The 27,186-nt window shown below is 54.5% G+C and overlaps 7 protein-coding genes across 7 annotated transcripts; 5 read left to right on the plus strand and 2 right to left on the minus strand.

The window, feature by feature from the left end:
- Positions 1–2,033: 2,033 nt before the first annotated feature.
- Positions 2,034–3,572, minus strand: J4E90_002923 (uncharacterized protein; the record flags this gene model as incomplete). Its single annotated transcript, XM_051432497.1, has 1 exon — positions 2,034–3,572. The coding sequence occupies one exon, from the start codon at positions 3,570–3,572 to the stop codon at positions 2,034–2,036; it is 1,539 nt and encodes a 512-aa protein (XP_051293919.1).
- Positions 3,573–3,979: 407 nt separating this feature from the next.
- On the plus strand, positions 3,980–5,397 carry J4E90_002924 (uncharacterized protein; the record flags this gene model as incomplete). Its single annotated transcript, XM_051432498.1, has 2 exons — positions 3,980–4,417; positions 4,477–5,397. 2 exons carry the CDS (start codon positions 3,980–3,982, stop codon positions 5,395–5,397), a joined length of 1,359 nt encoding a protein of 452 aa, XP_051293920.1.
- An 876-nt stretch (positions 5,398–6,273) lies between these two features.
- On the plus strand, positions 6,274–8,214 carry ALV1 (5-aminolevulinate synthase, mitochondrial; the record flags this gene model as incomplete). The annotated part of the gene is made up of 2 exons (XM_051432499.1): positions 6,274–6,613; positions 6,689–8,214. The coding sequence occupies 2 exons, from the start codon at positions 6,274–6,276 to the stop codon at positions 8,212–8,214; spliced, it is 1,866 nt and encodes a 621-aa protein (XP_051293921.1).
- A 611-nt stretch (positions 8,215–8,825) lies between these two features.
- Positions 8,826–15,848, plus strand: J4E90_002926 (uncharacterized protein; the record flags this gene model as incomplete). The annotated part of the gene is made up of 3 exons (XM_051432500.1): positions 8,826–13,451; positions 13,503–13,630; positions 13,688–15,848. 3 exons carry the CDS (start codon positions 8,826–8,828, stop codon positions 15,846–15,848), a joined length of 6,915 nt encoding a protein of 2,304 aa, XP_051293922.1.
- Positions 15,849–17,015: 1,167 nt separating this feature from the next.
- On the plus strand, positions 17,016–18,930 carry J4E90_002927 (uncharacterized protein; the record flags this gene model as incomplete). The annotated part of the gene is made up of 2 exons (XM_051432501.1): positions 17,016–17,806; positions 17,850–18,930. The coding sequence occupies 2 exons, from the start codon at positions 17,016–17,018 to the stop codon at positions 18,928–18,930; spliced, it is 1,872 nt and encodes a 623-aa protein (XP_051293923.1).
- Positions 18,931–21,928: 2,998 nt separating this feature from the next.
- Positions 21,929–24,237, minus strand: J4E90_002928 (uncharacterized protein; the record flags this gene model as incomplete). Its single annotated transcript, XM_051432502.1, has 2 exons — positions 21,929–24,084; positions 24,132–24,237. 2 exons carry the CDS (start codon positions 24,235–24,237, stop codon positions 21,929–21,931), a joined length of 2,262 nt encoding a protein of 753 aa, XP_051293924.1.
- A 338-nt stretch (positions 24,238–24,575) lies between these two features.
- J4E90_002929 (uncharacterized protein) lies at positions 24,576–26,883 on the plus strand (the record flags this gene model as incomplete). The annotated part of the gene is made up of 3 exons (XM_051432503.1): positions 24,576–24,749; positions 24,825–24,968; positions 25,018–26,883. The coding sequence occupies 3 exons, from the start codon at positions 24,576–24,578 to the stop codon at positions 26,881–26,883; spliced, it is 2,184 nt and encodes a 727-aa protein (XP_051293925.1).
- Between the last annotated feature and the right edge of the window lie 303 nt (positions 26,884–27,186).

Here is a 27,186-nt window from a genome sequence, read left to right on the forward strand (position 1 = left end):
CAGCAGCATGAGGAGCTGCCACCGCAAATTGAAGGCATAGAACAAGTGCAAGACAGAGAACCAAGTAGTGACCAGAAAAGCGCATGGCGATTATGCGGTGTGGACGTGTCTAGCACAAAGCGACAAAGGCCATGGAGAAATTACGATTAGAGTTGGAATTCGCGATGAACGGTCCCTCCGAGGATACTCGAAGAGGAAAGCGCGACCTCCTGATATGCAGCAAGGTGGTGTCTGCAACAATGACGCACGAGTAGAGAGTGACGAAAGAGCAAAAACCGTGGTGGTAAGGACTGTTTCAAAGAGCGAGATCGGATTACTAGTAGTAAAAAGAGCGAATGAAGGAGTGTGGTAGGCACAAACGGCCAATACGCGAATGCAGGATATGCAAGTGATGCAGACAAGATGCAGAAAGCAGGTAAACGGAAGGTGGAGGCGCACTTGGGCATATATCAGACGAGAGAAAGCCACATGGGTGAGCGCCAGCATAGCCTAAACAGGAGATCGACGCCTCCTCCCGCAGGTTGCAAAAAGCGAGAGGCTTAGCGAGCACGGCCCTGTTCCTGCAATGAAGGAAAAAAGCAGAGCCCAGGAGCCCATCGAGCTCGGCGGCGTCAGAAACGGCGGCTCCTTTAGGGATAACCCATACTGCAACGGGTGTGGTGTGGTCCTTGGAAGAGTTGAAATTAAGATTGCAATGGCAGCCACCAGCCATTCTAACGTTTTCGCGAGCAACGCCTCCAGGTGCTTTAGGGCAAAACAAGTATAGTTCAGTAGCCTATATTCCTCATCTAGTATTGACACTTGAGAGCGGAGTTCGGACGTTACCCGGTGCCAGACAGCCGTACCAGACATGCGATGAGGCGTTTGAGGCTGCCGAGTGCCGTCCGTCGATAATGCCATGGGGCGCGCGCTGCGGGTTCCCAGCGAGCTGCACGCACATATGCGAGATGAGTTGGTGATTACGTTCGCCAAGCAGGCACATGGCGGCTGTCATCCAGTGAGATGTTGATGAAGGAGAACGCGTCGTGAGCTGAGGTGCAGCCATTCGTAGGTAGGGCTGCCAACTCCGTAGGCAGGGGTCTCGCTACGTGCCCATGCATAAGCTGCCGCAGCGTGCATAAAGACCCTCCGCAAGGGCGCTCCTCACATAACAACGTGCAGCCCAGTGAGCCTCAGCCCGTAGTCCGCCCGCAAGGTTCAAGCCTCCAACTATCGTTATCTGTAAGATCTTTCATTTTTTTTTTCCAGCTCCCCGAGGCGCAGAGATACGTAGTCTGGATCGAAGCAAAAGTTCAACATCGCGTTACCCGAAAGGGAGCGATGATGTGACTGGCACGGCATCTCCTGTAACCGATGCTCATCAGATCTGCAAGCAGCCGTGCGCGTTGCCGACGATCCAGTTCTGAGCGAACCTCCGCGTGGGAATCACTTCCGTGCTTCCTGACGTTAGCACTAGCGATTCGAGCTATCGGCTTACCTCCTGTCACTAGTTTCACGACACCTTCAGACAGTTCTCACAGCTGCAATTCTTCAAAGTCACAGATTTGACGTTTATCGGCTCGCGCCTCATTGTCGAGGCATCGCACCGTCATCTGTTTCACATAGGTCGTTGCACAGATCCTACTCGGAGTTTTAGCATGGTAGCCTGGAGGTCTGCACGTGGTTCCAAAACTATAGTGGGTCCCGTAAGATTGGCAATACATGCAAAAAGCTTCCAGGTTGAGGCGCAGGCACCTCCGCGAGTTACAAGATCCAGCTTCGATGTCCATCTTCCAATACGCACAACTAGGTTTTGACAAGAAAGGAGTGATGGACACGGTAGCATGCAGATTCGGGGTAGTGGGAACGTATCGATGCTGGATGCGCGGTGGAAGTCGACGCTATCAATGTACAACACATCGCATCTCATCGTTTATTCCTGGTTCAGATCGATCGAACATGCAAACGGCTTCAGAATACCGTTTTAACCGAAGGCTCCTACCAACTTGCCAGCTGTAGCGAGCTGCGCATACAGTACGTGCTCAACGGTGTGTTCATCCGTCCACCAGACAACAGCTGTCAACTGCTCCGAATCCCGCTGCCACACCGCCCTCCTCGCTCTGATCACCTTTGGTGCGGAGTAGATATCCAGCCTCCCAGTTCTCCAAGATCTCGCCCTTGTTTCCATCTCCATTCCCGTCTCTCCAGAGACACACGCCGTACACTCCAAGCTCGCAAATCACGCCACCCCTCTGCAACTCACCGTTCCGGAGAATGGCGTTTGTCAGTGGAGGTGGCTCAATCATCTCCATTAGGATGTATGCCGGCCAATGAGTCTCGGGCAGCTTCTGCAGAAATGGTGGAATGGCTTTCCGGTAAATGTTGTTTCCTCCTCCTTCTCGCTGAGGTTTCAGCACATACTTTGTGGCCGAAGAGGCGTCTGTCGCAAGCTTCTTCGCTTCCTCGCCAGCCTCGCTGTTGTCGAGCGGGTAGATTGGCGCAAAGGTCTCCAGTACGCGCGTGGCGACCTTTTCGTCGGGTAGGAAGCGCTTGAGGTGCGGTGAATGCGGCGTAGCAAGCACTTGTTGAACCTTCTTGCATCCCGCAAGCTGGGTCAAGACGCTTGGGCACTTGATGGCACGGCTCTTCTCGAGATGAGTGCGGGCGTTCCAGTCTTCGTCCTTTGAGTAATCATCTGGTGAGTACCCTGCTCGAAAGTAAATCGTCGTCACCTCGTACGACGTCGAGGGAGAGTTTGGTGGTGTGTAGACCAGTGTACGGTCTGTGTCGAGCTGAGTGTGAGACAGTGTCTCTCCGAAAGGTAGTCGGAAGGAGCGCACCCCATTATCTTCGAGCAGGGCGTATTCGAGATGTCTCTGATCAAACACATTTCTCTCTGGGTCCTGTACCACGAACAGCACGCATAGGGGACGCTTGGTGCGCGAAGTCCCGTACGCCTTGTGTGCTGTAGCGAGGCCCTTCGCCAAGGAAGAAGCTGACTGGCTCTGTCGCAAAGCCTCTTGCTTGATAATGGATGAAGTTGAATCTGGGTAAGCGTCGATCGTGAGCAGGTACTTGTGTAACGCAGAAACTTGAGCCGATAGTCCACCAAAAGACGAAGCAATGGTATTGAACTCGACCTGTTTCAAACCGGACTTTGGATTTGACTGCGAAGGGTCTTGATGTACCATGTAGTCTGAGCGGAAGAGTCCCAACGAGAGGTCCTGCACGTAGCCTTCTTTCTTAACCTCTAGATGGGTTTGCCATAACTTTGCAACAAAGTCGTCAACATGGACAAGCTCCTCCACAATGCTCTTCAACCATGTTTCGTCCCTGGCAATGGCTGAGTACAACTCGTTGTAAGCCTGTTGTATTGAAAGCCCCTCTTCGAAGCAGGATCGTGGGAATAAGCTTGGAAATAAGGTGACTGGTGCTGTGCTTGCGAGTACACCAGACGGATCCTGTGATGGCTGGACGAATGACGGAGCCGGGCGAACCGCTAAGCCATGAGCAATCGACCAGTCCTTGAGATTGGATAGCAGGTACTGCTCCTCCTCTTGAGATAGCTCTGGTGGGTATTCGGTGAGCGACATTGAATTTATGGTGGCTGAGTTGTTTCGGTGTCGTTGAAAGAGTAGATCGCTCAGGTAAGAGAGAGACTTACAAATGCTGTCGGCGCTAGAGCGATTGCCTCATCCTGCCCCGCCGAGGCCCGAAGCGCACCAAAGGACCCTGATCGCGCATTTCAAAGCACACATTTGGCGGCTTTTCGACGTGACAGCAATCATTGCTAACAATCTTCACCGTCAAATGTGATGGCCTTGGTGATGCTTGCCCCTCGTCGCGTGATCAAGTGACCGCGCGCACTTGCCTAGACAGGTGCCCCACCTTCTACGCGGCGCCCAATCCGCGATTGCTGTACCAAACATCTCGCATCTCTCGCCATCACCAAACATCAAACACGGCAGCCACCGGGCGATCACATCGAGCGCTATCAAACATGGACGACTTTGCTCATCTACTCAGATGGCAGAACGTGGCTGGAGGTGACCAGATCATAGACTTGCCTGACGAGGATGACCTACAAGAGGATGATAATTATGGGCTGGGGGATGCTGCTGAAGAGGATTCTCGATCAGTCGATAATGAGGATGAGGACGCAGTTGAAGAACCGAACAAGCGGACCAAGTTGAGTGAGGACAAGATTGTCGACATTATCAACGAGCGAATTAAGTTCTTCACAAACGCCTGGAGACCAAACAAGGGTGTTGCTCGCGGCGAGGAGGTGGACTACGACCCAGTCGCTATGTGGATTGAAGCGGAGGCTAAAGGAGAGCGAGAAGCCCTGGCGAAAAGGTACGAGACAGAGCATCTCTACTATAAGTCAAGACTGGATGAATTGTGCGACCAGATCGTCAAATTCCCAGGAAGCAATGCGGTAAGCAATAATGCCCTGGCTGTATAGATGACGTCTTCACTAACGGTGATATTTCGCAGGAGCAAGTACGGCGACAATGTAGCAACCTCGAGGTCACGGTCGACTCCATGGAATTTGCAGCCTGGTTACGCGACATCTACAAGCTGGAACCGGTTGACGACAGTGATGAAGAGCAAGTACCCGACGATCAAGACACCGCGATGCACGACCAACCGGATATACCACGGACTGCGTCAGCTCTTCAAGCAGAGGCGTCAAATGAGATCATCGATTTGGGTTCACCCTCAGATTCGTCAGACATCGAAGATGGAAATGCATTGCCATCGCGAATCAATATCGGTGCTGAAGCTGATCCGCTCGAAGACCTGACACATTCATCGACACGAGACTCAGTCATCGCTGACAGCGTAGAGCCAATCTTGTATGCGCACTCTGGGCTTCTTGAGCCAGACAGCTTGTCCACCCGTACACCTATCAACCATAGAGATGAGCCTGAGAACGCCTCGATCGCCACAGTTCGCCGCTGGAAATGGGAAGATTTGGTCGAGCATCTTGATCGTAAGCGCGTGGTCTCAAAAGTCATCTACGAAATGAAGTTCAATGATCGCGAAGTTATTCGTAATCGAATTCGACTTGTTGGAAAGACCAATCTGATCAAAGAGATCAGAGCATGCATCGGTATGTTGTGCAGAAGAGAAGCGAAGCTGCAGGGCGTCCTTCCTCGAGACATGCCAAAGATACTTGCGTTCACGAAGCTCTTCCTGTCTTGGTGGTTCTGTAGCAACTACTCCCGAGAACCCGATGCATCCAAGAAAGATCTTGAGGAGCTGAGAAGGTGTATGGATAGCGGGGCCGCTGAGACAAGCACGTTTTACGACTATGTGTATACAATTATGGGGACGACGTTCAGCGAAAAGGCTCTGCAGCATCCTGACCAGCCATCTCAGGCCGAGATCATCGAGATTTCCGACGATGACTGAGCCAGTGGCATCTTTTTTCAAGTACTTGTCCTCCAGAAAGGCTCGTTTTGCAGGAAGAAGGTCTAGGCCTCTGGTCTGACAGGCTGCTTATGAAATGTTGGCTCAAGCAAAGATGCCGAAGAGTGGGATTATCGAACCACGTGCGGCGTATTTCGGCAAGACTTTCCAGTTCCGCACTGTACGCTAAGCACGACCATGACTGAGTGCAGGCCGAGGTATGCAGAGGAAAGTTTTGGAGAGACGTGCTATACAGGCATATGGATTGCAGATCCTCTTGGAATCGTAGAGATCAACCTCACGAAATGGGACGGTGGCGGCTCCGAGTTAGAGGGTAGAGGCCAGGTCGCCGGGCAAAAGGCGGGGTACGCTAAGATCACAGACTACACCTGAGTAGTTGAAGTTGACATGTTGTACGATTGAGTTGGAACACGCCCAGATTTCAGCAGTGAGGTGAACAAAGGTGCCAACTTGATGCAAAGCGTGGAATCGTATTAGAGGTATCATGGAGGGGCTGACAGGTGGCATTGCGGGTGCTGTCGAGGTACAGTGTGAGCCAGACCCAGGACCCTTCGCAGGCGCAGTGCGAACCATGGAACTATCCGAGCAATTACTCTCCGGACTACCGTACCGCTGATGAAGATGGCGTCGGCAGCACTGCAAGCTAATATAGGTGGGCCAATCATGACGAGTGCATTTGATGCCGACGCCCGGCATGTTAGATTCCGCGCTATTACCGCATGTAATTCATGTAGTCGCATCTTTGACACATTTTCCAACCATCTTTCTCTCGCACTCTTCCTCACCTCGCCTTACACCCAATCTGCCCGCACATCTACAACACACCCAAAACCCATACACGCCGCGCATTTGACCAACATGGAGGCTCTTTTGCGCCAGTCGAAGTCCATGTGCCCGTTCTTACACAAGACGTCACCCGCCACGCTCCGCTCACTCTCTACCACGACCACGGCGGCGGCCCGCCAGGAGGTTTCCCCCGGCGCTGGAAGCATGTCCAACCTCCAGGTCATCGCTCGTCGCTGCCCCATCATGGGCAAGGCGCTTGCCGTCCAGAGCTCCCGCAATGGCAACAACGCTCTTGCCGGCGCTTTCGGCGGTGTGCGTGCTTACCACACCCGCGTGAACCGCGCCAGGCTGCACACGACGGCGTCCAAGGAAGCCCAGGCTGTGGACCTCGAGAGCCTGAGGGGCAAGCAGGGTACGAAATTCCCACGAAGCCCAAAGGCCGCGTCTTGTAGTAGAAAATGTCAAACTGTAAGCTAACATCGCCCAGGACCACCATTTCCGCACGCAGCCCTGAAGCCTGCAAACAGTAAGCCCTCGAATGTCGCATCCGCATCCGCCCCGCAAGCCGCTACGTTCGATTACGAAGGCTTCTACCACAATGAGCTGGACAAGAAGCACAAGGACAAGTCGTACCGTTACTTCAATAACATCAACCGCCTGGCCAAGGAGTTCCCGCGCGCCCACAAGGAGTCCCCTGAGGACAAGGTGACGGTTTGGTGCTCCAACGACTACCTCGGCATGGGCCGCAACCCGCACGTCCTCAAGTCGATGCACGAGACCCTGGACAACTATGGAGCTGGCGCCGGAGGTACCAGGAACATCTCCGGACACAACCAACACGCTGTAGCATTGGAAGACACGGTCGCGAAGCTTCACTCCAAGGAGGCTGCGCTTGTCTTTTCCTCTTGCTATGTAGCCAACGATGCGACGCTTGCGACTCTCGGAAGCAAGCTGCCCAATTGCGTCATCCTCTCGGACAGCCTGAACCACGCATCTATGATCCAAGGCATCCGCCATTCGGGCGCGAAGAAGATGGTCTTCAAGCACAACGATCTCGCAGATCTTGAGGCGAAGCTGCAATCGATTCCTTCCGAATACCCCAAAATTATCGCATTTGAGAGTGTGTACAGCATGTGCGGCTCGATTGGTCCCATTGAAGGAATCTGTGATCTCGCTGAAAAGTACGGAGCCATCACCTTTTTGGACGAAGTCCATGCCGTCGGCATGTACGGACCACACGGCGCCGGTGTTGCTGAGCATCTCGACTTCGAAGCCCACAAGGCAGGCAGGCCCCAAGGCACCGTTCAGGACCGCGTAGATATCATCACTGGCACACTCGGAAAGGCATACGGCTGCGTTGGCGGCTACATTGCTGGCTCTACCAAACTCGTCGACACCATCCGCTCGCTCGCTCCTGGCTTCATCTTCACTACTTCGCTCCCGCCCGCGACCATGGCAGGTGCCAAGACCGCCATCGAATATCAGGCTAACTACCAGGGCGATCGACGCCTGCAGCAACTGCACACTCGTGCAGTCAAGGATGCATTGAACGAAAAGAACATTCCCGTTATCCCGAACCCTAGCCACATCATTCCGGTCCTTGTCGGAAACGCCGAAGTAGCCAGGAAGGCGTCCGACATGCTTATGGAAGACTGGGGCATCTACGTCCAGGCCATCAACTACCCTACCGTTCCTGTCGGCCAAGAGCGCCTGCGCATTACGCCTACCCCAGGCCACATCCGTGAGTACCGCGACCACCTAGTCGAGGCCGTCGACGCTGTCTGGAACCAGCTGGGCATCAAGCGCACAAGTGAATGGGCTGCCGAGGGCGGTTTCATCGGCGTCGGTGAGGCTGGCAAGGAGGAAGTCGCTCCTCTCTGGACGGACGAGCAGCTCGGTCTGACTGACGTTATCAACGAGATGAAGTCTGGCCAGGGTGCGACTGGAATTCTGGAGGCTGTGCTTGAGAATGAGCGCAAGGCTACAGCTCAGGCCGTTGCTGCTGCGGCTTAGATGTCTGGATCAAGCAATCACTGGGAAGGTCTGGTCGCTCGTTTCGTTATTTGAGACCTATGTAGTTGGACGACGCGTTGACAGCGCAGCGAAATCTATTCATCATTCGTCTGCGCCAGTATATCGTCATATTGCATATTGCCGTGATGCTTGAGCCTTGTGGATTTCGAATGTGCCTATGGTCAATACGCCATAATAGCATTGATGAATGAACGAGATTGTGCGACCATGTCTCGCCTATTGTAGTCTGAAGTGAGGGTGAAAACGTGTCTTGCTATTGTCTGGTGGAGGATGGATGGGGAATGCACGGTTGCAGCCTTGGGTTCACGTCAGCCATTGCGCTAGTCGGAGCTCCCAGGGTTTGAGCCTCACGAAATCGAGACACGCTCCATCATCAACCCGCGCCCGCCCCAACGCGACTCCCCGATTTGGCGCTGCCAACTCTCCATCAACCTGCCGCCTCATCCAGTCCTTACAATAATTGTCGACTGCGGCGCGCGCCTATCCATCACCGACACCCCGGCCCATTCGCGAGCCAGCGCCGCATGCTCTCCACACATTGCATCGACTCTCTTTTCGCGCCGGTCTCTCGATCGTAAGAGGGTGCCATCATGCCTCCTCCACCCAAGCGCAAGCGGGGCGACCGCACTTACTCCCAGGACGACGACCGCAGCGGACGACCGTCGCCGCATCGCCCCCAGAACCTCGGACTCTCGCACGGCCAGCAGCAGCAAGCCAACAGCCCGCGCGGCGGCGGCGGCGGCGGTGGCAGGCGTGGGAGCAGAAACAATGGACGCGGCGGCAACTCGAGTGTTCCGCAGAGTCCAAATGTCTCACACCCGTCGCCGACTGCCATGTCTCCACCCGCAAACACATTCCCATTGAGTCGGCAACCCCAGGCCGCACCATCCACTCCTGCGCCGGCGCCCACTCCGTCACAGCCCTCGACGCCTTCTACACCGCGCGAGGTTCCAGCCAGCAATGAGTTCCTGACACCAGACCGCGTCGCTCACTGGAATGGCCAGGCACGCGACGCCGTGGTGACGGCTGCTGTGGCTGCCCAGGGTGCAGGCGACAGACTCACCCTTTCGGTCATATTCACTGAAATCATCGAGGCGTCTATGCACCAGCTGCTAGACGCCAGTGAACTGGGATCCATAGTTCGCGACATCACATCCGCCCCGGCTGACGACCAGCTCGACCCAGTATCGACGTTTCTCGACACGCTGAGCACGCTCAGCACGCTCACCCAGGATGAAAGCAAACACGCGCCCGTACGGCAAATGCTTGTCGCAACCGACATCGAGCCCGCGCGCATGCGAGCCGAGCTGGAGAATGACCTCTTGAAGTCCCTAGGCCTCGTCCGCGACAGCTTCTCCAAGATGGCCGTTCGCAAAGCAACCCACGCCCTGTACCGACAGTCCAACTACAACCTCCTACGCGAAGAGACCGAGGGCTACTCAAAGCTCATGACCGAGTACTTCACCACCGTGAACAACGAACCGCCTACACAAGAAGTCGTCGCCGAGACATGGCAACGAGTGAATGCCTTCATTGGCGCATTCGATCTGGACATTGGAAGAGTCCTTGATGTGACACTGGATGTGTTTGCCAACCTTCTTGTCAAGCACGGCAGGTTCTTCGTCAAGCTGTTGCGAACGAGCGCATGGTGGCCCGAGCTACGTGGTTTCGACAACATTACTTGGGACGAGGCCGAAGTACCCACACTTCCTCAATGGGCACGACCCGATGCGAAACAGTGGTACTACACCGACGAAGAGAAGGATGAACAATCACGGCTACGAGAGTCGCGCGATCGCAAATTCTGGCAGCGTGTTGGCGAGTTGGGTGACAGGGCAGGCATCCAGGCCTACTTTGAGCTTGGAAGCCGTCGTATCACTGCGAACAACCGGCAGCCGGACCAGACATTACCCGCAGAGGGCGCGACGCTGTCGAATCAGCAGGCAGCTCGGAAATGGGCCGACGAGTGGATGGAGCAGACCAAGACACTCCCTCCCTCAGGAAACAGCATCGCCGCTCAACTGCTTGGCTTCAAGCTTCAGTTCTACGCATCCGATGTCCGCGATGCCTCCGACGAACTCCCCGAGAACCTCATGTATCTGATTGCGCTTCTGATCAAGATTGGCTTCATTTCCATGCTGGATCTCTATCCACATTTGTATCCTCTAGAGGAAGACATGGCTGCACACAAGGATAAGCTCCTCAAGGCCAAGAAAGAGAAGGAAGACAGTGAACGAGGTGCAGTCGCCAATGCGCTGACAATGGCCGGCGCACTGCCCGACGAGACGCCCGGCCCGCCAGCTGTTTCTCGTCTCAGAGATGCCGAGAGCAGGTCCAAATCGGATACTGCACGAACCACGCCCACCAAGTCTGACGAACCCACCGATAAGAAGAAGGCCCTACCCGAGCCCAAGGACCAGAAGTTCACCCTTTTGAAGAGTTTACTGTGCATCGGCGCACTACCGGAAGCTCTATTCATTCTTGGACGGCACCCTTGGATGCTCGACGTTTACCCTGAACTGCTGGACCTCATCTTCCGTCTGGCGCACCACTCTCTAAGCAAGGTTTATGAGGAATCCAGGCCAGCCGTAGCCGAAGAAACCGCCATCGCTACCAAGGGTGCTGGCAACCGGGGTATTATGAGGCCAAGCGATTACGTTCCTCGACGAACTCTACGATGGGCTAAGCCTGACAAGAAAGATCAAGATGGGGGAATTGATTACAAGTTCTATTGGGAAGACTGGGTCGACAGCGTTCCAGTGTGCCAAGAGGTGGACGATGTGATCAAGCTCTGCACCAGCCTTCTAGGTTTGGTGGGACCAGAGTGCGGCAAGGACAGTGTTCTCCTGACCAAGATCATACGTATCGGAAAGAAGAACCTTGCGGACAACCCCTCCGAAGCGAACCAAAAGCGATGGGTCGACTTTTCAGCGACCTTCATTGCGCCTGCAATCACCTTCACCGGCAGGAATCCTGGAGTCATTAACGAGGCTTGGGATTTGTTCAGACATTTCGATACAGCCACTCGGTATACCATCTATCAGCAGTGGTTCAACGGAATGCTCAAGCCGGTGATCAAGACAGCTTTCAAGCAAGTCGAAGTCGAAACCAGGAAGACCCTGAGTCGCGTTTCCGCCACCAACACTAAAGAGTACGGTCGTAAGATTGCCAAGATCTCGTATGCCAGCCCCGGAATCGTCTTCAGGACCACAGTCAAGCAGTTGGTCAACTACCCCAACATGATCACTGCTTTGGTAGAGTGCAGCAGATATCTTACTTTACTTGGATACGACGTCCTGACCTGGACGCTGGTTACATACCTTCTGAGCCCTGATAAAGAGTCAAACCAGGAAGATGGTATGCTGTCTGCACCGTGGCTGAAGAACATTGCTACATTTGTCGGCAAAGCTTACGCAAGATACAACTTGATGGATCCTGTTCCAATTCTGCAGCTCACGACACACCAACTTCTGAACGCCCAAGGCGAGCTGTACATGTTGGACGTTCTCGAGCAGATGGTTAAGTCCATGGGTGGCATCAGCCTTAGCGGATCCGTCTCGGAGTCGATGGCTTTGGCGCTTTGTGCAGGCCCTGTGCTCCGCACTTTCACCTTGCAGTATCGCCTAGCCGACAACCGTACCCAGGCTGCTCCATCCGCAAGGCGTCTGGTCAGATGTCTAAAAGAGACGGGTCTGGGACCACAAATTCTCATCGCGCTTGCGCAGCACGTAGAGGCGTACATTCACCGCAACGACCAGCTCGATGTACCCGACAAGCCTGTACTTTTCACCGTCGACAAGTTGCGCTCCGACATGCTCCAGTATATGGAGCTCCTCCGAACATACCTCTCTGTGGACGACTTTGACGCTGTTTTCCCTTCTCTGGTGGAGATGATAGCAGACTACCACATCGCGCCAGATGTCGCTTTCACCATCGCTCGTACGAGCATAGCAGCCAAGGCTAATGCCTTCCGGGTTGAGCAACGCTCGAAGTTAGTCCTCGATGCGCAGACGAATGGCGATATTGCCATGAGTGGTGTGGAAGAGGCACCAGCCGTCAACGGAGAGCAAGAGGCATCGAAAGCAACCGAAGACGTGGAAATGAAAGACTCCGCCGCGCCTGCAGAATCTACTGGTGCTACTTCGGATAAGCTATCTTTGGCCGATGTACCAAACGCGGAGATTGAAGGTCTTGCGAGCCAGCTCAAGCAACAGCTACCCGACGCCTTCGGCGACTACCCTTGCCTGTCCTACTACGTCACCTTCTGGCAGTTGTCTCTGCCAGACGTTGTCGCTGATGCGGAGAGCATCAAGCAGCTATACAAGGAGTCGATCGAAAACTTGGAGCGACAGCTGCCCGCCCCTGTTCCCGAGCGCCGCGGCTACCGACCCAACGTACCCAAAGCTGATTCCGAAGCAACGAAGAGTATCAAGGAGAACATTGCCAGGCTTAAGGAAGAACAACAAACTGTCACTAAGAACCACGCTGCGACGCAGGATAGTCTCCGCGTTGAGTTGCGCCAATGGTTCGAGGGTATTCCAATGATGGGTCCGCAGTGTGACCTCCTGCACAACGCTCTGCTCCAGGATTGCTTCATTCCTCGCAGCCGCATATCTCAAGAAGACGCACAGTATGCGTTCTCCATGCTCATTTTCATGCACAGCTCAGGTGTGCCAGGATTTCGCATGAGCAGATTACTGGATATGCTCTTCAACGCCAATAGACTTACGTCCATCATCAGCATGTACACCGAAGCAGAGTCCTCGTCCTTCGGCCGTTTCCTCGGTGGCATCCTGCGTGAGCTGCAAATTTGGCAGGAGAACAAAGACGATGCTTTTGTCAAGCGCGCCCAAGGTTCAGAGAAGAACCTTCCTGGCTTCGGCAGAGGCTACGACGGAGAACGGAACCCGACAAGTTTCTTCACGTACGATCAGTTTTGCATGGTCTTGTTTAAGTGGCATAAGGCTCTCGCGGCTGCGCTCAAGACATGTCTGGAGAGCGGGGACTATATGCAGATGCGTAACGCCATCAACGTCCTTCACGCACTGGGTACCAATTTCCCCAGAGTGAAGAGTTTGGGCACCGAGCTGAAGGAGACGGTTGCTCACTTGAAGGAGGCAGAGGAGAGGCAGGATCTTAAGAGAGCTTTGGAATCTGTTCTTGGTCCCATCCTCAAAGGGGAGAAGCTCTGGCAGGAGGACCATGTCTTCCGCAACGTGAGTTCATCTCCATCGACACGTCCACGACAGCGAACTAATACGCCTCAGGTACCGGCGCCCCCTGGACTTCCGACAAATGGAAGTGAGAAGTCGACTGCGGAGAAGGGTAAGACTCCACAGCCACAGGACACGAAGCTCGACGCATCTGCGCCTGCCTTTAAGCCAAAGCCCGAAACGTAAGTTGACAAATTGCGCCCACATTATCAACGGTGAAACTGATCGACATCTTCCAGAAACGGTACCCCACTACGTGAGTCCAACGACAGGTCGAAGCATGATAGCACAACCCCTGCGCCTTCGAGAGATAGAGAACCATTCAGGCCAACGCCGAAAGCCTCCGACAGTAGGCCTTCCACGCCATCACAACCGGAGACAGGTTCTGGCAGGCCTCCAATCAAGGGCCCTCCAATGCATCCATCGTCTGTTCCCCTGCGACCAGATAACAGAAACACGCCTGGTCACAACACCCCAGTCGGTAGAACGCACGCACTGCCAACACGACCAGACTCGCAACCGAGGACACGACCATCGGAACGCCCAATGGTCGACCGTACGCCAGAGGCCGCGCATGGTCGATATGACAGTCGGGGTCCCCCAGCCGAATATGGTCGACTAGATCGTACGGCAGATGCTGCACGCCAGCGTGAGGCGTCGCCAGGTCGGCGCGGTGGGCGACCGCTACCTGGTGGCAGAACACCCGAGAGGATGCCTCCAGCGGCCGAGCATCGCGAATGGTCTGGCAGAGAACGCGATTACGATTACGATGAGCGGGCTATGCGAGCACCTCCGCGAGATGGGCGAGCTCCTGCGGTACGACCGCCCACATGGGATCCAAGAGACCCTTACGATGCGCGGGATTCACGTGAGCGTTCTGATCCCCGAGGTTATCCTGCGCCTGCATCGACGGAGCCTCGCAGGATGCCGTCTACTTCGTCATTGGCCAACGAATACCGCCGAGATGGTCCCCCAGTCAACGCCCCGTATGCTGCGGAACAGAACGACAGATCTTCGCGACTCCCACCGGTGCCAGTCGCAGCCAAAGAAGAACCGACAGTCAACCCAGCGCGTGCTGCCTTGATCAATCAAGCAGAGCATGGCAGACATGGACCACCGAGGCCTGACCGCGACAACCGTGGCGAGCGAGATTCTCGTTTGAACTCGCCACGTCATAGCGATGATAGACGTGTTGATGATCGTCGACTTGAAGAGCGCCCGCCTCCTGGATATCATGGCCGGAATGATGCGCCACGGGATCCTCGGGATGAGCGTCCTCAGATGCCACCCTCTAGTGGGCGAAACCACCGTGAGGATCCAGGAGCCAGTGCTCCAACCGGTCCGCGTGGTGGTCGCAACGAAGCCGCTGCAACATCCCGGGCCTCGCGGGAGATGTTCCAGCCTACACCTGGACCACGGGCACAAGACCCCAACTATGGCCGGCTGAACCAGCCTGCAGAGCCGGCGCCGCCATCTGGCCCACGCAGCGATCGAACATCGCAGCCTTCAACACCGAGTGCACCCACCGGCCCCGCAGCATCACTACCAGCAGGCATCCATCCTAGTAGGCTGGCACACATCGAGGGTAGAGCACCAAGCGGGCCACCACTTCAGACCAACATGCCGAATGCTCCAAGCGGTCCGCGTAACGGAGGTCGCGCTCCTCAAGGTCCTATCCCATCATCACCAGTTGGTCCGCGACCTCCCACAGGCCCTGGAGGACCTAGGAATGCCGGTAACCCACTACGTGCCATCAACAACGTATTGACTGGAAACGCACCTGCCGATCGATCAAGCGAACGCAATGCACCTCATTCCAACCCTCCGGTGCGTGGTCGCGGTGCTACTCGCGCCAACGGCCCAATGGACGGATCAGACATGACGAGCCCAATGCCACCGCCCTCGCTTGATTCAACGCCCAACCAGCACCCGAGGAGCAGTCGAAACGACGATGTACCGAGCAGGATGGAGGGCGCTCCACAAGAAGAAGGCCGTTCAGAATCTCGCAGCCATCGGCACCGGTCAGGCCGCGAGCGCTCACCCGATCGATCAGGCCGCCATCCCGAAGAGCGAAGCAGCCGCACTGCCCCTTCTGAACGCGCAGAAGGCGAACGTGGCTCCGACCGCGGCCGCGAGAAACACGGCAGCAACCGAGAAAGCAGCCGTCGCGAACGCGGCGAACGAGACGGCGAACCGAGATCAGGACGCGAGCCTCGCGAAAGCAGCAGACGCGAGCGTGGCTCCCGTGACGACGGACGCTCTTCAGGCGCTAGGGAAGAAGGACGCTCGGATCGGAGGAGCCGTGGTGGCGGCGGAGGAAGCAGCCAAGGGGATGAAGCACGCAAGAGGGGTCGCGATCCTCAGGATCAAGCCCATGGAGATACCAAGAGGAGACGTTAGACGCACCCTACTATTTCAGCATCAGCACTTACGAGTTTGGCGTGGATGAGGAGGGGACTCGACATTTGAAACCAACGAACTTCATCAACAACAACAACATCTTCGAGAACAAACTCAACTTTACACTTTTCTTCTTGCTTTTTTCTTTTCATTGTAATTCTTCGATATTTGGGACCAAAGAGGGAGAGAAATTGTGCATTGCGCGGCGTTTTTTGCTTGTTTGTTATATTGCCCGCCCCGCCCATACAGAGCGTACTTTAAGGCATTTTACGATACCCCGAGGACGAAACAAACCCTTTCTTGGTTCTCGAGCGCATTACAGAAAAAACGGATGAGCGGGAGATTTGCATCATTGGGAGTTTTTGATTGTGCGATTTGTTAGTGGATGGCTGGATGGGTTTCCGGTTATCTTTTTCTTTCTGCTGTTTGTAACATCATCATGCCGCAAGATAGAGAGGAGGAGGGAGAAGGCAGAGAGCGAGGAGTTGCGGGTATTAGTATAGATATTGAGTGGTTGCTAGTCAATGGACGTTGAAGACATTCTGAACATCTTTCTTGAGGAATGTGATATCAGTGACGATCAAACACCCCATTGACATTCTCCATCGACACGCTCCTTCCTCCGCGGCACTACAGATCCGCCATCTTACATACATGCATACATACAAGCGAGGCTCGTTTACCGATTTACCCGCCTCCGCGCCTTAATGTAAAATACCTCAGTAACCCTGTTCCTGCATGTACTGTGGAGACCGTCCGCGGCTCTGGATCGCACGGCAGAATACCCGTCCGTCTAGATTGTGGGGCGATGGCGGCTCATCTTTCTTGGAGGATCGGATGTAGATCCGATGTGGAAGGTGAGATGTGAGGGGTTTATGTAAGGGAAGGTAGGGGTGGTGCGTTGAAGCAGCGTTCGGCGGGTATAGGCCGTGTGGGATGCATTGGAGGTGCGTTTGGGGTCTTGTAAGTTTGGTTGGCTTTTCGTTTCTGGAGTAGAAGAGGATTAGAGCTTGTATGGATGATTTGGATGTGCATGATGCAGATGGGTTTGCTGAGATGGGCTGGTGTGCGTTGTGGAACGGGGTCGGTATGTAGGTCTGGATGGGTATATAAACGACCTCGCCTGAAAAGAAGAGATGAATTGGTCAAGGTCAAATTGTAGCCAAGATGGTGTCTTCATTCCTTCAACTGCTCGTTAGCATTTTCGCGGCAGCAGGTGTCTCTGCTATACACATCACCGCACCGCTCAATCAAACATACGACTACATCATCGTGGGAGGAGGCACGTCCGGCCTCACAGTCGCAAACAGACTAACAGAAAACGGAAAGCGTAAGTCGTTACCCCCTATCTCAGCCCCATACCCTCTCATCCTAACATCCCACACAGACACCGTCCTCGTAATCGAATACGGCAACCTCGTCAACGACCCCAGCATCCTCGTCCCAGCCAACACCCTAAGCTTCGCCCCAACCCCCGAACGCTACTTCAACTTCACCCCCGTCCCCAATCCCGGCCTCAACAACGACACCACGAGCCCTCTCGCAGCCGCAATAGTAGGTGGCAGCAGTGCCGTAAACGGCATGTTCTTTGACCGCGGCAGCGAAGCCGACTACGATGCGTGGGAAGCCCTCGGAAACAAAGGCTGGGGCTTCAAAGACCTGCTTCCGTATTTCAAGAGATCTGTTACCTTTACACCGCCGACTGAAGACGTAGCGGAGAAGTATAACTATACGTGGGATGTGGATGCGGCGTATGGCGGACACGGCGAAATACAGGTTTCATTCCCGCCGTACCAGTTCCCCGGTCAAAACCGCTTGTGGAATGCGTGGAAGGAGATTGGTTTGGAGAAGCCGAAGGAAGCGGCGGCGGGAGATGCGATTGGTAGTATTATGGCGCCGAGTGCGTTGGATCCTGTGTTGAGGACGAGGAGTTATGCTAGGACGGCGCATTATGAACCGTATGCGAAGAGGGGGAATTATCATCTTTTGACGGGGTATCAGGCTACTGAGATTTTTTTTCAAGGAGGGTGGGGAGTTGGAAGCTGAGGGTGTGAGTATGGTAAAGGTGGGAGGCGCGGGCAAGAGTGTTGTGAAGGCGAGGAAGGAGGTCATAGTTGCGGCAGGTGCGATCTGGACGCCGTGGTTGTTGCAGCGCAGCGGTGTTGGTCCAAAAAGTGTTCTTGAGAAGGCTGGTATCGCTGTCAAGAAGCATTTTCCTGGTGTAGGTGCGAACTTCCAAGACCATCCCTTTGGAGGCAGTGTTTGGAACTGGACGACCAACCCATATTTCCCCACCGCTGGAGCCCTAGCCACGAACCAGACCTTCTACGCCGAAGCGGAGAAAGAGTATACTCAGTCTCGCGAAGGCCCTCTCACGACATCGCGAGGCAACCAAGCTGCTTTCCTACCTCTCAAGACTGTCGACCCAGAAGGTTGGCAGGCCCTCGTCGATGCTGTCGCGGCTCAAGATCCAACTCCCTACCTCCCAGCTCAATATGACGAGACGCTCATTGCAGGCGCCAAAGCCATACACAACATCACAGCCGAATACCTCGCACGCGATGACGCTGCAGCCTTTGAATTCACCTTTGCAGAAGGGCCCATAGGAAACGCTGCGATAATGCGCCCTTTGAGTCGCGGCACCGTGAACATCAACCCAGCTGATCCTGCATCAGGCCCACTGGTCGACTGGCGCACCTTCTCCAACCCCCTGGACATCAAATTCGCCGTGCAAATGGCGCGCTTCTCACGCCGCTTCAACACGCTATCTTCTTTCGCTGCTCTCGGCGCCGTTGAACTTTCGCCTGGATCTAATGTTGCGAGCGATGATGCGATCGAAGGGTATCTGCGCAGCACGATGGATCCGACGTTCGTTCATATGGCGGGTACGGCGTCGATGCTTCCGGAAGAGCTTGGTGGTGTTGTAGGAACGGATTTGAAGGTTTATGGCGTTGGGAAGCTGAGTGTCGTGGATGCGAGTATTGTTCCGTATTTGCCGGCCACGCATCTTTGTACGACGGTTTATGCTATTGCGGAGAAGGCGGCGGATGCTATTAAGGCGAGGACGGGGTGGGATGACTAGGGGCGATGGCGCAGTGTATGAGTCGATTGGATATGACGACCATTCATTCCTATCGATGATAGTTGTTGTGCCAATTGTGAATTGTACGCCTGACGTGAAAGTAGCGGTGTCAGCCATCGTTCTGATATGCCCGTCGTGTTCAGAGGATATGGATTATTTCGCAGTCTTCATTTATATCCTTGCCTGCCATGAAACTTTTGCATTCACTGCGTTGGAGGATCATCAAACCAATTCTTCGATACTCCCGCCTACCAGCATTGAGTGGGGTCAAGACGAGATATATCATCTCACGGTACTCGTCCTCGTCTTTCTGCACGAGACAGGGCACGCACCAAGCTTCATATCCATCGGACGAGAGTTGATGGGTGCGAACAGTTTCACTAGCAGGACCTTTCGGAGCTGACTGAATCTTTGTGGGCAGTCGGCTACCCGAATAGCGTTTGAAGATATCCTCGTATACTTTCACCGCATCTAGGTAGACACTACCGACGAAGGACCTCGTGGGTGTGTCGAACGCATCAACACACAAAGTGCGTGTGTCCTCGTCAACTACAGGGCGGTCGTTTTGTTTCAAACTCGCTTGACGCGGTGCCAGAAATATCCGCCGCATTTTGGTACAGATAGACAGTTTAGCGGATTCGATGTAGCCGAAAGTTTTCGGCGCTCCTGGTAGATATGAAATGTCCACATCGACGACTTGTATTTCTTCTTCTGGAAGGCGATCTAGGCGAGGCTTGAAGAAATCCACACACATACCATGTGCAGCGGCCCAGGACCAAGTCGGCGCAAGGTAACCAGGAAAGTTCTCGGTGATGGACCTTGGACCATCCCTGCGAAACATATCATTCCGCGAAGCAACCCACCAGCATAATCCAACTTGCAAATCTTCTTTCCACAAACCCATGACATAGGTTAGATGATAATGTTTCCCCATAAGACTTGCCAAACCTGCAACTGCAAGCAGCTTATCGGAATCAACACTTAAAGCCCTCCGAGTGTAGTGGGCAACCATATCGTTCCATACATCGAAGTGATTATCTCGTCTGTTTTCGTACGATGAAGTCGGGAGCTTGTTGAAGATGTCTGGACGTCTTACTATCAGCCGCATCGCGTTGTTGGTTTGATAACACATGTTTCTAACGGCTTCTTCCTGATCACTAAACGTTGACATACACGGAGCGTTTTCGCGCGCGAATGTCGTCACGCAAGACCATCTGACTGCGTTAGTATCAAAAGTCAGTAAGCGTCCTGACAACACCTCCTCTTGAAGAACCCATCCTCTTGTTTGCAGAGCACTGCCACGATTCAGGCCAAAAACCTGGATCGATGTGCATTTTTGCATCAAGTCGCTGTTCTGTTTTAGAGTTATACGAACGTTACAGGATTTGCTGCCCCGGGCGTCGCGTTTAGAGAAAAGACCTGAATCTGTGTCTGGACCATTCGCTGCGAATATCGTCAACGTCGAATGTCGGTATATGCCCCCCATCTTAGCCATTTCATTCCCCACGTCTTCAAGATCATCTTGTATGATGCAAAGAGCATCTATCCATAAGTAACGATATCCAAGAGACCTGGTAACCTGAATAGCCTCTCTAAAGGTTTTGGGCATTGTATCATCGAGTGGTAACTTTTGTTTGAAACGTTCATATGAGCCAGCGCCTAGGGTAGATAGCATTCTCTTTCCTTGCCCCCAGCAGTAACTCAGAGTTAGGTACTCTGATCTCATTCCCTTGGTCTCCGTGATACGAGCTTGGCCATCAGTTTCGATTTCGATCACCCGGGTGGGTAGTAACGGTAGCATTTGCAACGAAACTTCTGTGTTACAACAGTGGTGCCCCTTTTGACAGTGTTGGATCCATGTCTTTATCAAATCCATGTTGTAGTCGGATCCTGTATGATTGTCGAGTGCTGAACCGATGGGATTATGTTGCTCTTCAGGGCGTGAAGAGAGAACGCAGGAGAGATCGAGCATGGTGCTTACTTTGTCTGCACCCCGTGTCAGCTAGGCTTATCATACATGTTCATCCGTTATACCAGAGACAGGCTTGTGTATCCCGAGTGAAGTTAATCGTTCTCCATAGCGCAGCTTCATTTCGTGGTGGAAATGATCTTGCAGTTCAAAATCCTTGTCCCACAGGGACTTCATACAGAGTAGAATAGGTGCAACTTCGGGGTCGTTGTCGCGACGCGCATGAGCAGCCCCGGCGTCGTAAAATAGTTGAAACCAGAACATGGCGCAAACTCGACATCCTTGACCGGCCGAGAGTTCTAACGCTTCTCTCGAAGGCTGATGCACGCTTACAAGTTCCGTGACTGGATCGCGGACGAAGTCTGGGTCAGTTAACCAATCGGCATCCTGCACGCTGACTTCGCCAACGGGTACAAAAACAAGATTTTCGCAAAAGTGACATAGCATGGCGTAAAATAATGCTAAAAAGGAGAGCTTGAAAAGCGCAAAGATGATGACGGAAAGGTTACCGACAGTGAGATGGAGGTATGGTAGAGGATAATAATAAATGTTGAGTAGGGAAGGAACCGAGGGGGCTGTGTAGACGTGATTAGGCAGCTACGAACGTCATGCGTAGTAATAACTAGCCTAGTTGATATCGTAGAAAAGCGTACGTTTGAGCCTAGAAGCCTTAGTTCTGTATTGTTAAAATGTAGGAGAGCAGTCCTGATGTAAGAAGCTCTTGAGGGCATTTTTGTCAACTTAGCCTCGGAATACCTTCGCACCTTCCAAAAATCTCAAGCAGCATCGCCAAGACTACGACAAGACAGCAAGAACACATCACCGATAATAGAATGTCCACCAGCGCTTAACGGACATTTCGCAACACCCGCAGACGAAGCTGTCATCACTCCAAGAGACCCCTCACTTCAACTTGACGACATGCATGATCATGCATCAATTGTTCTATTTCCCTGCTTTCAGAAGCCGTAGAATCTAAAGGGTATCATATCCATCAATCATTGCCACGGCCGTATCACACATCGCCCACTACTCCTGCCCCCAAGTATCATCATCCCCAATCTCGCCCACAATCTCCACGCCCTGCTCCTCCTGAAAAGCAACCTGCTTATTCTTCCCCCTCTTCTTCTTGCCCTTCCCATTCTCCTTATTCGCGCCGTCACCAATCGGATTCCCATCCTGATCAACCCCCGCAAGTTCCCTCTGGCGTTTCCTCTCCTGGGCCTCCGCTTTCGCTTTGGCGATTTTCTCCGCATACTCTGCTTCTACCGCCGCCATTTCGCGCTTGATCCTGTCCGTGTCGGCGAAAGAGGCCTCTGTCTTTTCCGATTTCTGCAGGAACGTATTCCAGCCGTCGCCGTTGATCTCGCAGCGGCCTTGGAGAGCGGCGCGGATGTCGTCGGGGTTGTCGCGTTCTTCGCGGGTGAATTTGGTTTTGATGGAGCGGCGGGTGAAGCCGGGGAACATTTGGGATATCATCTGGAAATCGGTGCCGAAGGACCTGAGGCCCTCGTAGAACAGGTTCGTGAGGTCCGTGGTCCAACGTCGTCCTTGGCCGGGCAGGAGGAACTCGTTGGGGAAGCGCTTGTTGTTCTTCATGAAGCTGCGGGTTGTGAGGCGTGCGGTGATGTCTTGGTCTTCAACGACGGTCATGTCGCTAATGAGACGGTCTGCGTCGCCCTCTCGGTCGATAAATACAGTGGTGGGATCTATTTCCATCTCGCCTGCTGCATTCAAACGATACCTGGGTCCCGGTTCAACCTGTGAAACCGCCAGCTCTGCTCCTGCTTCTGCCAAAAGTCTGTCCTGTTTTTCTTGATCTGCTTTCGAAGGGATGTCCTTGTTGTCTTCTTCTCTTCGACGTTGCTTAACGGCATCCCAATCAATGGTACGCATTTGCTTCTCCCGTGAAGACAGCTTTCCGACGCGAAGATCTCGGGCTGCTAGAGTATCCATATAGGTTTCATTGGGGTCAATCGTCTGGTCTTCGGCATCGGATGGTGTGGGCTCTCGTGGCGGTCTCCCCTTTCGTTTCTTCTCCCTGACTGTGCCTTCTTCGCCTTCGACACCATCGACCTCTTCGCCTTCTTCGCCCTCTAGAGTGGCCCTTCTCCTCCTCTTTGCTTTGGGTTTGCGACGCACGGCTGCTGCTACAATCTCATCTGCTATGCGGCCGACTTGATCTTCTGCTCCTTCGACGACCTCGCTGCTCAGAGCCCCCTTGGTCTTTCTTGGCTTCCTGGCTTTCTTCGCTGGCGCTGGAGCCTCCTCGCCATCTTGGGTAGCGGGTTCGGTGGCCTTCTTTCTTGCGCGGGGCTTGGCGGCAGCTCGTTTCCGGGTGGGCTGAGCCTCTTCTTCGTCTTCCCCTTCTTGTTCAACGTGTTCTGCATCTGGATCTGCTGCAGCGGCCCTCTTCTTGCGTGGCTGGCGAGGCTTTCGAGTCGGCGCCGCAGCCGCAGCCTCTTCTTCGCCCTCTGGAGGGTGGTTCACCGCTGCCCATGGAAGCTTCCTCCTCTTTCGCGGTTGTGGAAGGGCCTGGGCATCTGAAGCAGGGGCGGGGACATTCGGGTCGGCAGTCTGTCCGCCGGCGTTGTCCGCTGGTGCCGGCGCATCGACAGCGGCCGTAGCTTCGACCTCTTGCTGTGGTGGTGCAGCTACTGCGTTCTCTCGTTGTACCGACTGTGACGGGTCTGTGATATCTCCTCCACTTGCAGCGACATCTTGACTCGCTGGGGTGCCTAATTGTACGGGTGGTTCTATACGACGCCGCTTGGGTGACCTGCCGCCATCGCCCGCATCTTCCAAGTATTGGGTAGTGAGACCCCGGTCTGTCGAAGGCTGTACAGCGACATGGGGCTCCTTCTCGGCTTGTGTCTGGGTGTCTGTATTGGTAGGCGCTGGAGTAGGCAGTGGCTGGGTAGGGTTCGGGGTCGGTTGCGGCGGCGCTGTAGAAGACTCGGCTGTACTGGAGACAGTTTGGGGAGTAGTCGCTGTGGCAGGTTCTTGGGTCGCGGCTGGTGTAGGTAGCTCGGCGGTAGTCGGAGGCTCAGTCGCCGGCGCATTCGAGGGCTCTGGTCCGGCCTGCGAAGTTTGCGATTCGGCAGGCGCAGGTGTGGGAGTCGGTGCAGCAGCGGCAGGTCGTCGTCGTGCGGCTTTGGGTGCGAACTTCTTGCCCGTTGTATTCTCTGGCCATGGCTTAGCAGAGACGGCGCCGTTGCATGGGACGACTCACTATTAATAAAAGAACTAAAGGTCGCCGCCGCAGGTTTGGGCGCAGGCGCAGGCGCTTTGTCGCTACCGGCAGCAGGCGGCTGATTGGGAGCGTCGTCGGCAGCCATGTCTAAGCAGCACTCGTTCACGCCCGGCTCTGGCTGCTCGCTCTCTTCCTCACATTGGCGGGCAGTGGTGGGGAATGTGCAGCACGCAGAGGGTCGCGTCGACAGACACAGACCACGCCCTAGCGCGACACTAGCTCTTGGCAGTCCACCTGGGCTGCTAACGAACTCTCTTCGCTCGACCTCCTCACCCACCGGCCTCACACGACACACCCGCCCGCCTGCCGCTGCCTCTCGCCCGCCCGTCTCCTGCGTGCCTGCCATCCGCTCCTTCATCTCCCTTTAATGACCTGAGAGCGCGCGCGTCTTCGCTGCCCTATCTCGAAGCCGGCGTCTCCTCGATGAGGCTCGAAGCCAGGACCGTCGCACCCCCATCGCTTGACGCCGTCAAGATGGAGGACCGAAAACGGCCCATTGCCGACGACGCTGCTCCTCCCGCTAAGAGGCAAGCCGTGACCGTCAACGGTGCTCGCTCCCACCCAGACGCTGACTTGCCGTGGAAAGATGACATCGAGGTTCGCCCCCCGATCACCTCCCGCCCTCCTCCCACGCCCACGGCGCACACACCCGCTGACCACTCGAATCTACAGTCGTTCCAGAAAGATGCCATTCTGCGCCAGATGCGCGAGTTCAAGCGCGAGAAGGCTACCGTCGAGTCACAACTGAACGAGCTGGAGGGCCGCTCCAAGTACCACGACGACCACCTCCGCACAATCGACGCTTGGTTTGATCAGGTCAGTATACCCCTGGAAGTTGATTGAGGTGATGCTAATTGCTGCTTAGCTTATCGATGAAATCAAACTCCTGGGCGCCGAGAAACTACCTGCATCATCAGGCGATTCCGATGCCTCGCAGTCGGTACCCGCTGCGCTTCTTTGCGAGGACACCCAGACGTTCAAGAAACACCTCTCAGACCGCAAAGAGAAGATCCTTGCATCTCTTTCCGACCTCTTTGCGAGATATCCTGCAAGCAGTCCTGAGGTTGCGAAACTTCAACAGAAGCTGTCGGAACTATTGGTCACGGAGAAGGATCATGTCGTGCGATTGCAACGCGTCACTACCGAGAAAGAGCAACTATCTGACCGGTTGGACACGGCTACTCATCGCTACCTGGTCGCTGAGAAGAAGCTCGATCGCTTGAAGAGCGCCCAAGTCCAGAAACTCGAGCAGCAGGCGCACGGCACAAGCGCGCCTTCAAAGGAGGAGGCTCCATCTACCAGCAACGGAACAGAAGCCGTCAATGGCACCTCACCCGGACCGATCAGTGAAGAGTTGGAAACTGCAAAAAACAAGGCCATAGCCGAGGCAGCCAAAAGAAAAGAGCAGCTTGAGCAGATCGAGCAGGAAAACAAGAAGCTCACTGAGGAAGTCTCGGCATTGAAGGTCAAGCTTACCGGATTGTCGGATGATGATTATGCAAAGACCGATCTCTTCAAAGCTATCAAGAACCAGCATGAAGACGTGATCAAGCGAATCAACAATCTCGAAGCCACCAACATTTCCTTGCGGGAAGAAGCGCAAAAGTTCCAAGCAGAGCGAACAGCCTACAGGATCAAGGTGGACGATGAGGTCCGCGCTAGCTTGGCAGACAGTGCAAGCCACGTTTCGCAAGCGGAAGCGAACTGTGCTCGCATTCGAAACGCCCGTGACGAACTAGCCACCAAGAATAACCTCTTGGAGGCGAGCCACAAGGATTCCAAGGATTCCATCGAGCAGGCGAAACAGCTTGCGAGCGCATGCGACAGCCGCATTGCTGCACTCGAATCGGAATGCGAGCGACTGCGACTCCAGATTGCGGAGCAGCAGAGTTCAGGAGACCAAGTAATGTCTGGCTTAGACGACTTGACACCGGAGCAGCTGCGCAGCAAGATCTCCAAGCTTGAGAGCCAATGCAAGATTCTGGGCAACGAACTCCCGTCCATGGAGTCGGCATGGAAAAAGGCGCAGGCGATCGCGAGCAAGAAGATCACCGAGATTGCTGCATGGGAAGAGAACATTGCTAAGGCACATGCAGACAAGGCCAAAGCGGATCAAAAGTTCTTCGCAGCCATGAAGACCAAAGGAGAACTCGAACAACAAATCCGCATCCTCCGTGCCCAGGCTACCAAAGCCACGGAAGTAGTGGCGCAATTGAAAGAGGCGGATTCCTTGAGCCGGTCACTGGTCGACAAGCTGGAGAAGCAATGTGCGGAAATGCGATCGCAAATGGACGATCTTTCTACCCAGCACCGCCAGCTGCAGCAAAAGGTCAGCGAGAATGCCATCACTTCCGAGGGTCATGTCAGCCAGATAGCGGAGCTCAAGAAGGTCGTCGAGGCCAAGGACGCGACATGTCTCGCGGCCAAGCACGCCCAACGCGAATCGGAAACCGAGCGAGACAAGCTTGCTGCACAAGTGACTGGACTGGAGAAGCAAGTGCAAATCTACAAGAAGAAGAGCACGGCCAACCAGAGCTCTGAAGTGTCGACGATGGAGCTGTTGATCCAGTGTCAGATCTGCAAGAGCAAGCTCAAGAACACGGTCATCAAGACTTGTGGGCACATGTTCTGCGACCAGTGCGTGCAAGATCGACTCACCAACCGCGCGAGGAAGTGCCCGAATTGCGGCAAGGCCTTTGGCAGCAACGATACCATGCGCGTCCATTTGTGAGAGCTTGCAAACCGGATACCCTTTTCTTATTCCCTGCATTTTGCCACATGTACATCACCAGCTGCATTTCCTTCGGTACCCTTTTTTACAAGTTTACAATAGCGTTGAAGGCGAATTTTGAGGCCAAGCACGAAGCAGTGCCTGGAACGTTGGTGTTTTGCGGGTGGCTTTCTGCCAAATTCATGGCGTTGGAGTTCGGCAGCGCAAGAGCGCGAGACAATGTACGATGATAGTTGCGATGCATGTTCAGATGACATGTGTTAGCATGTTTTACTAGATGCACGGAGTTCGTCTCTCGGTCGG

Source organism: Alternaria incomplexa (assembly GCF_024043165.1).
Source record: "Alternaria incomplexa strain BMP 0042 chromosome Unknown scaffold_3, whole genome shotgun sequence".
In the NCBI taxonomy this organism is placed as follows: Eukaryota; Fungi; Ascomycota; class Dothideomycetes; order Pleosporales; family Pleosporaceae; genus Alternaria; species Alternaria incomplexa.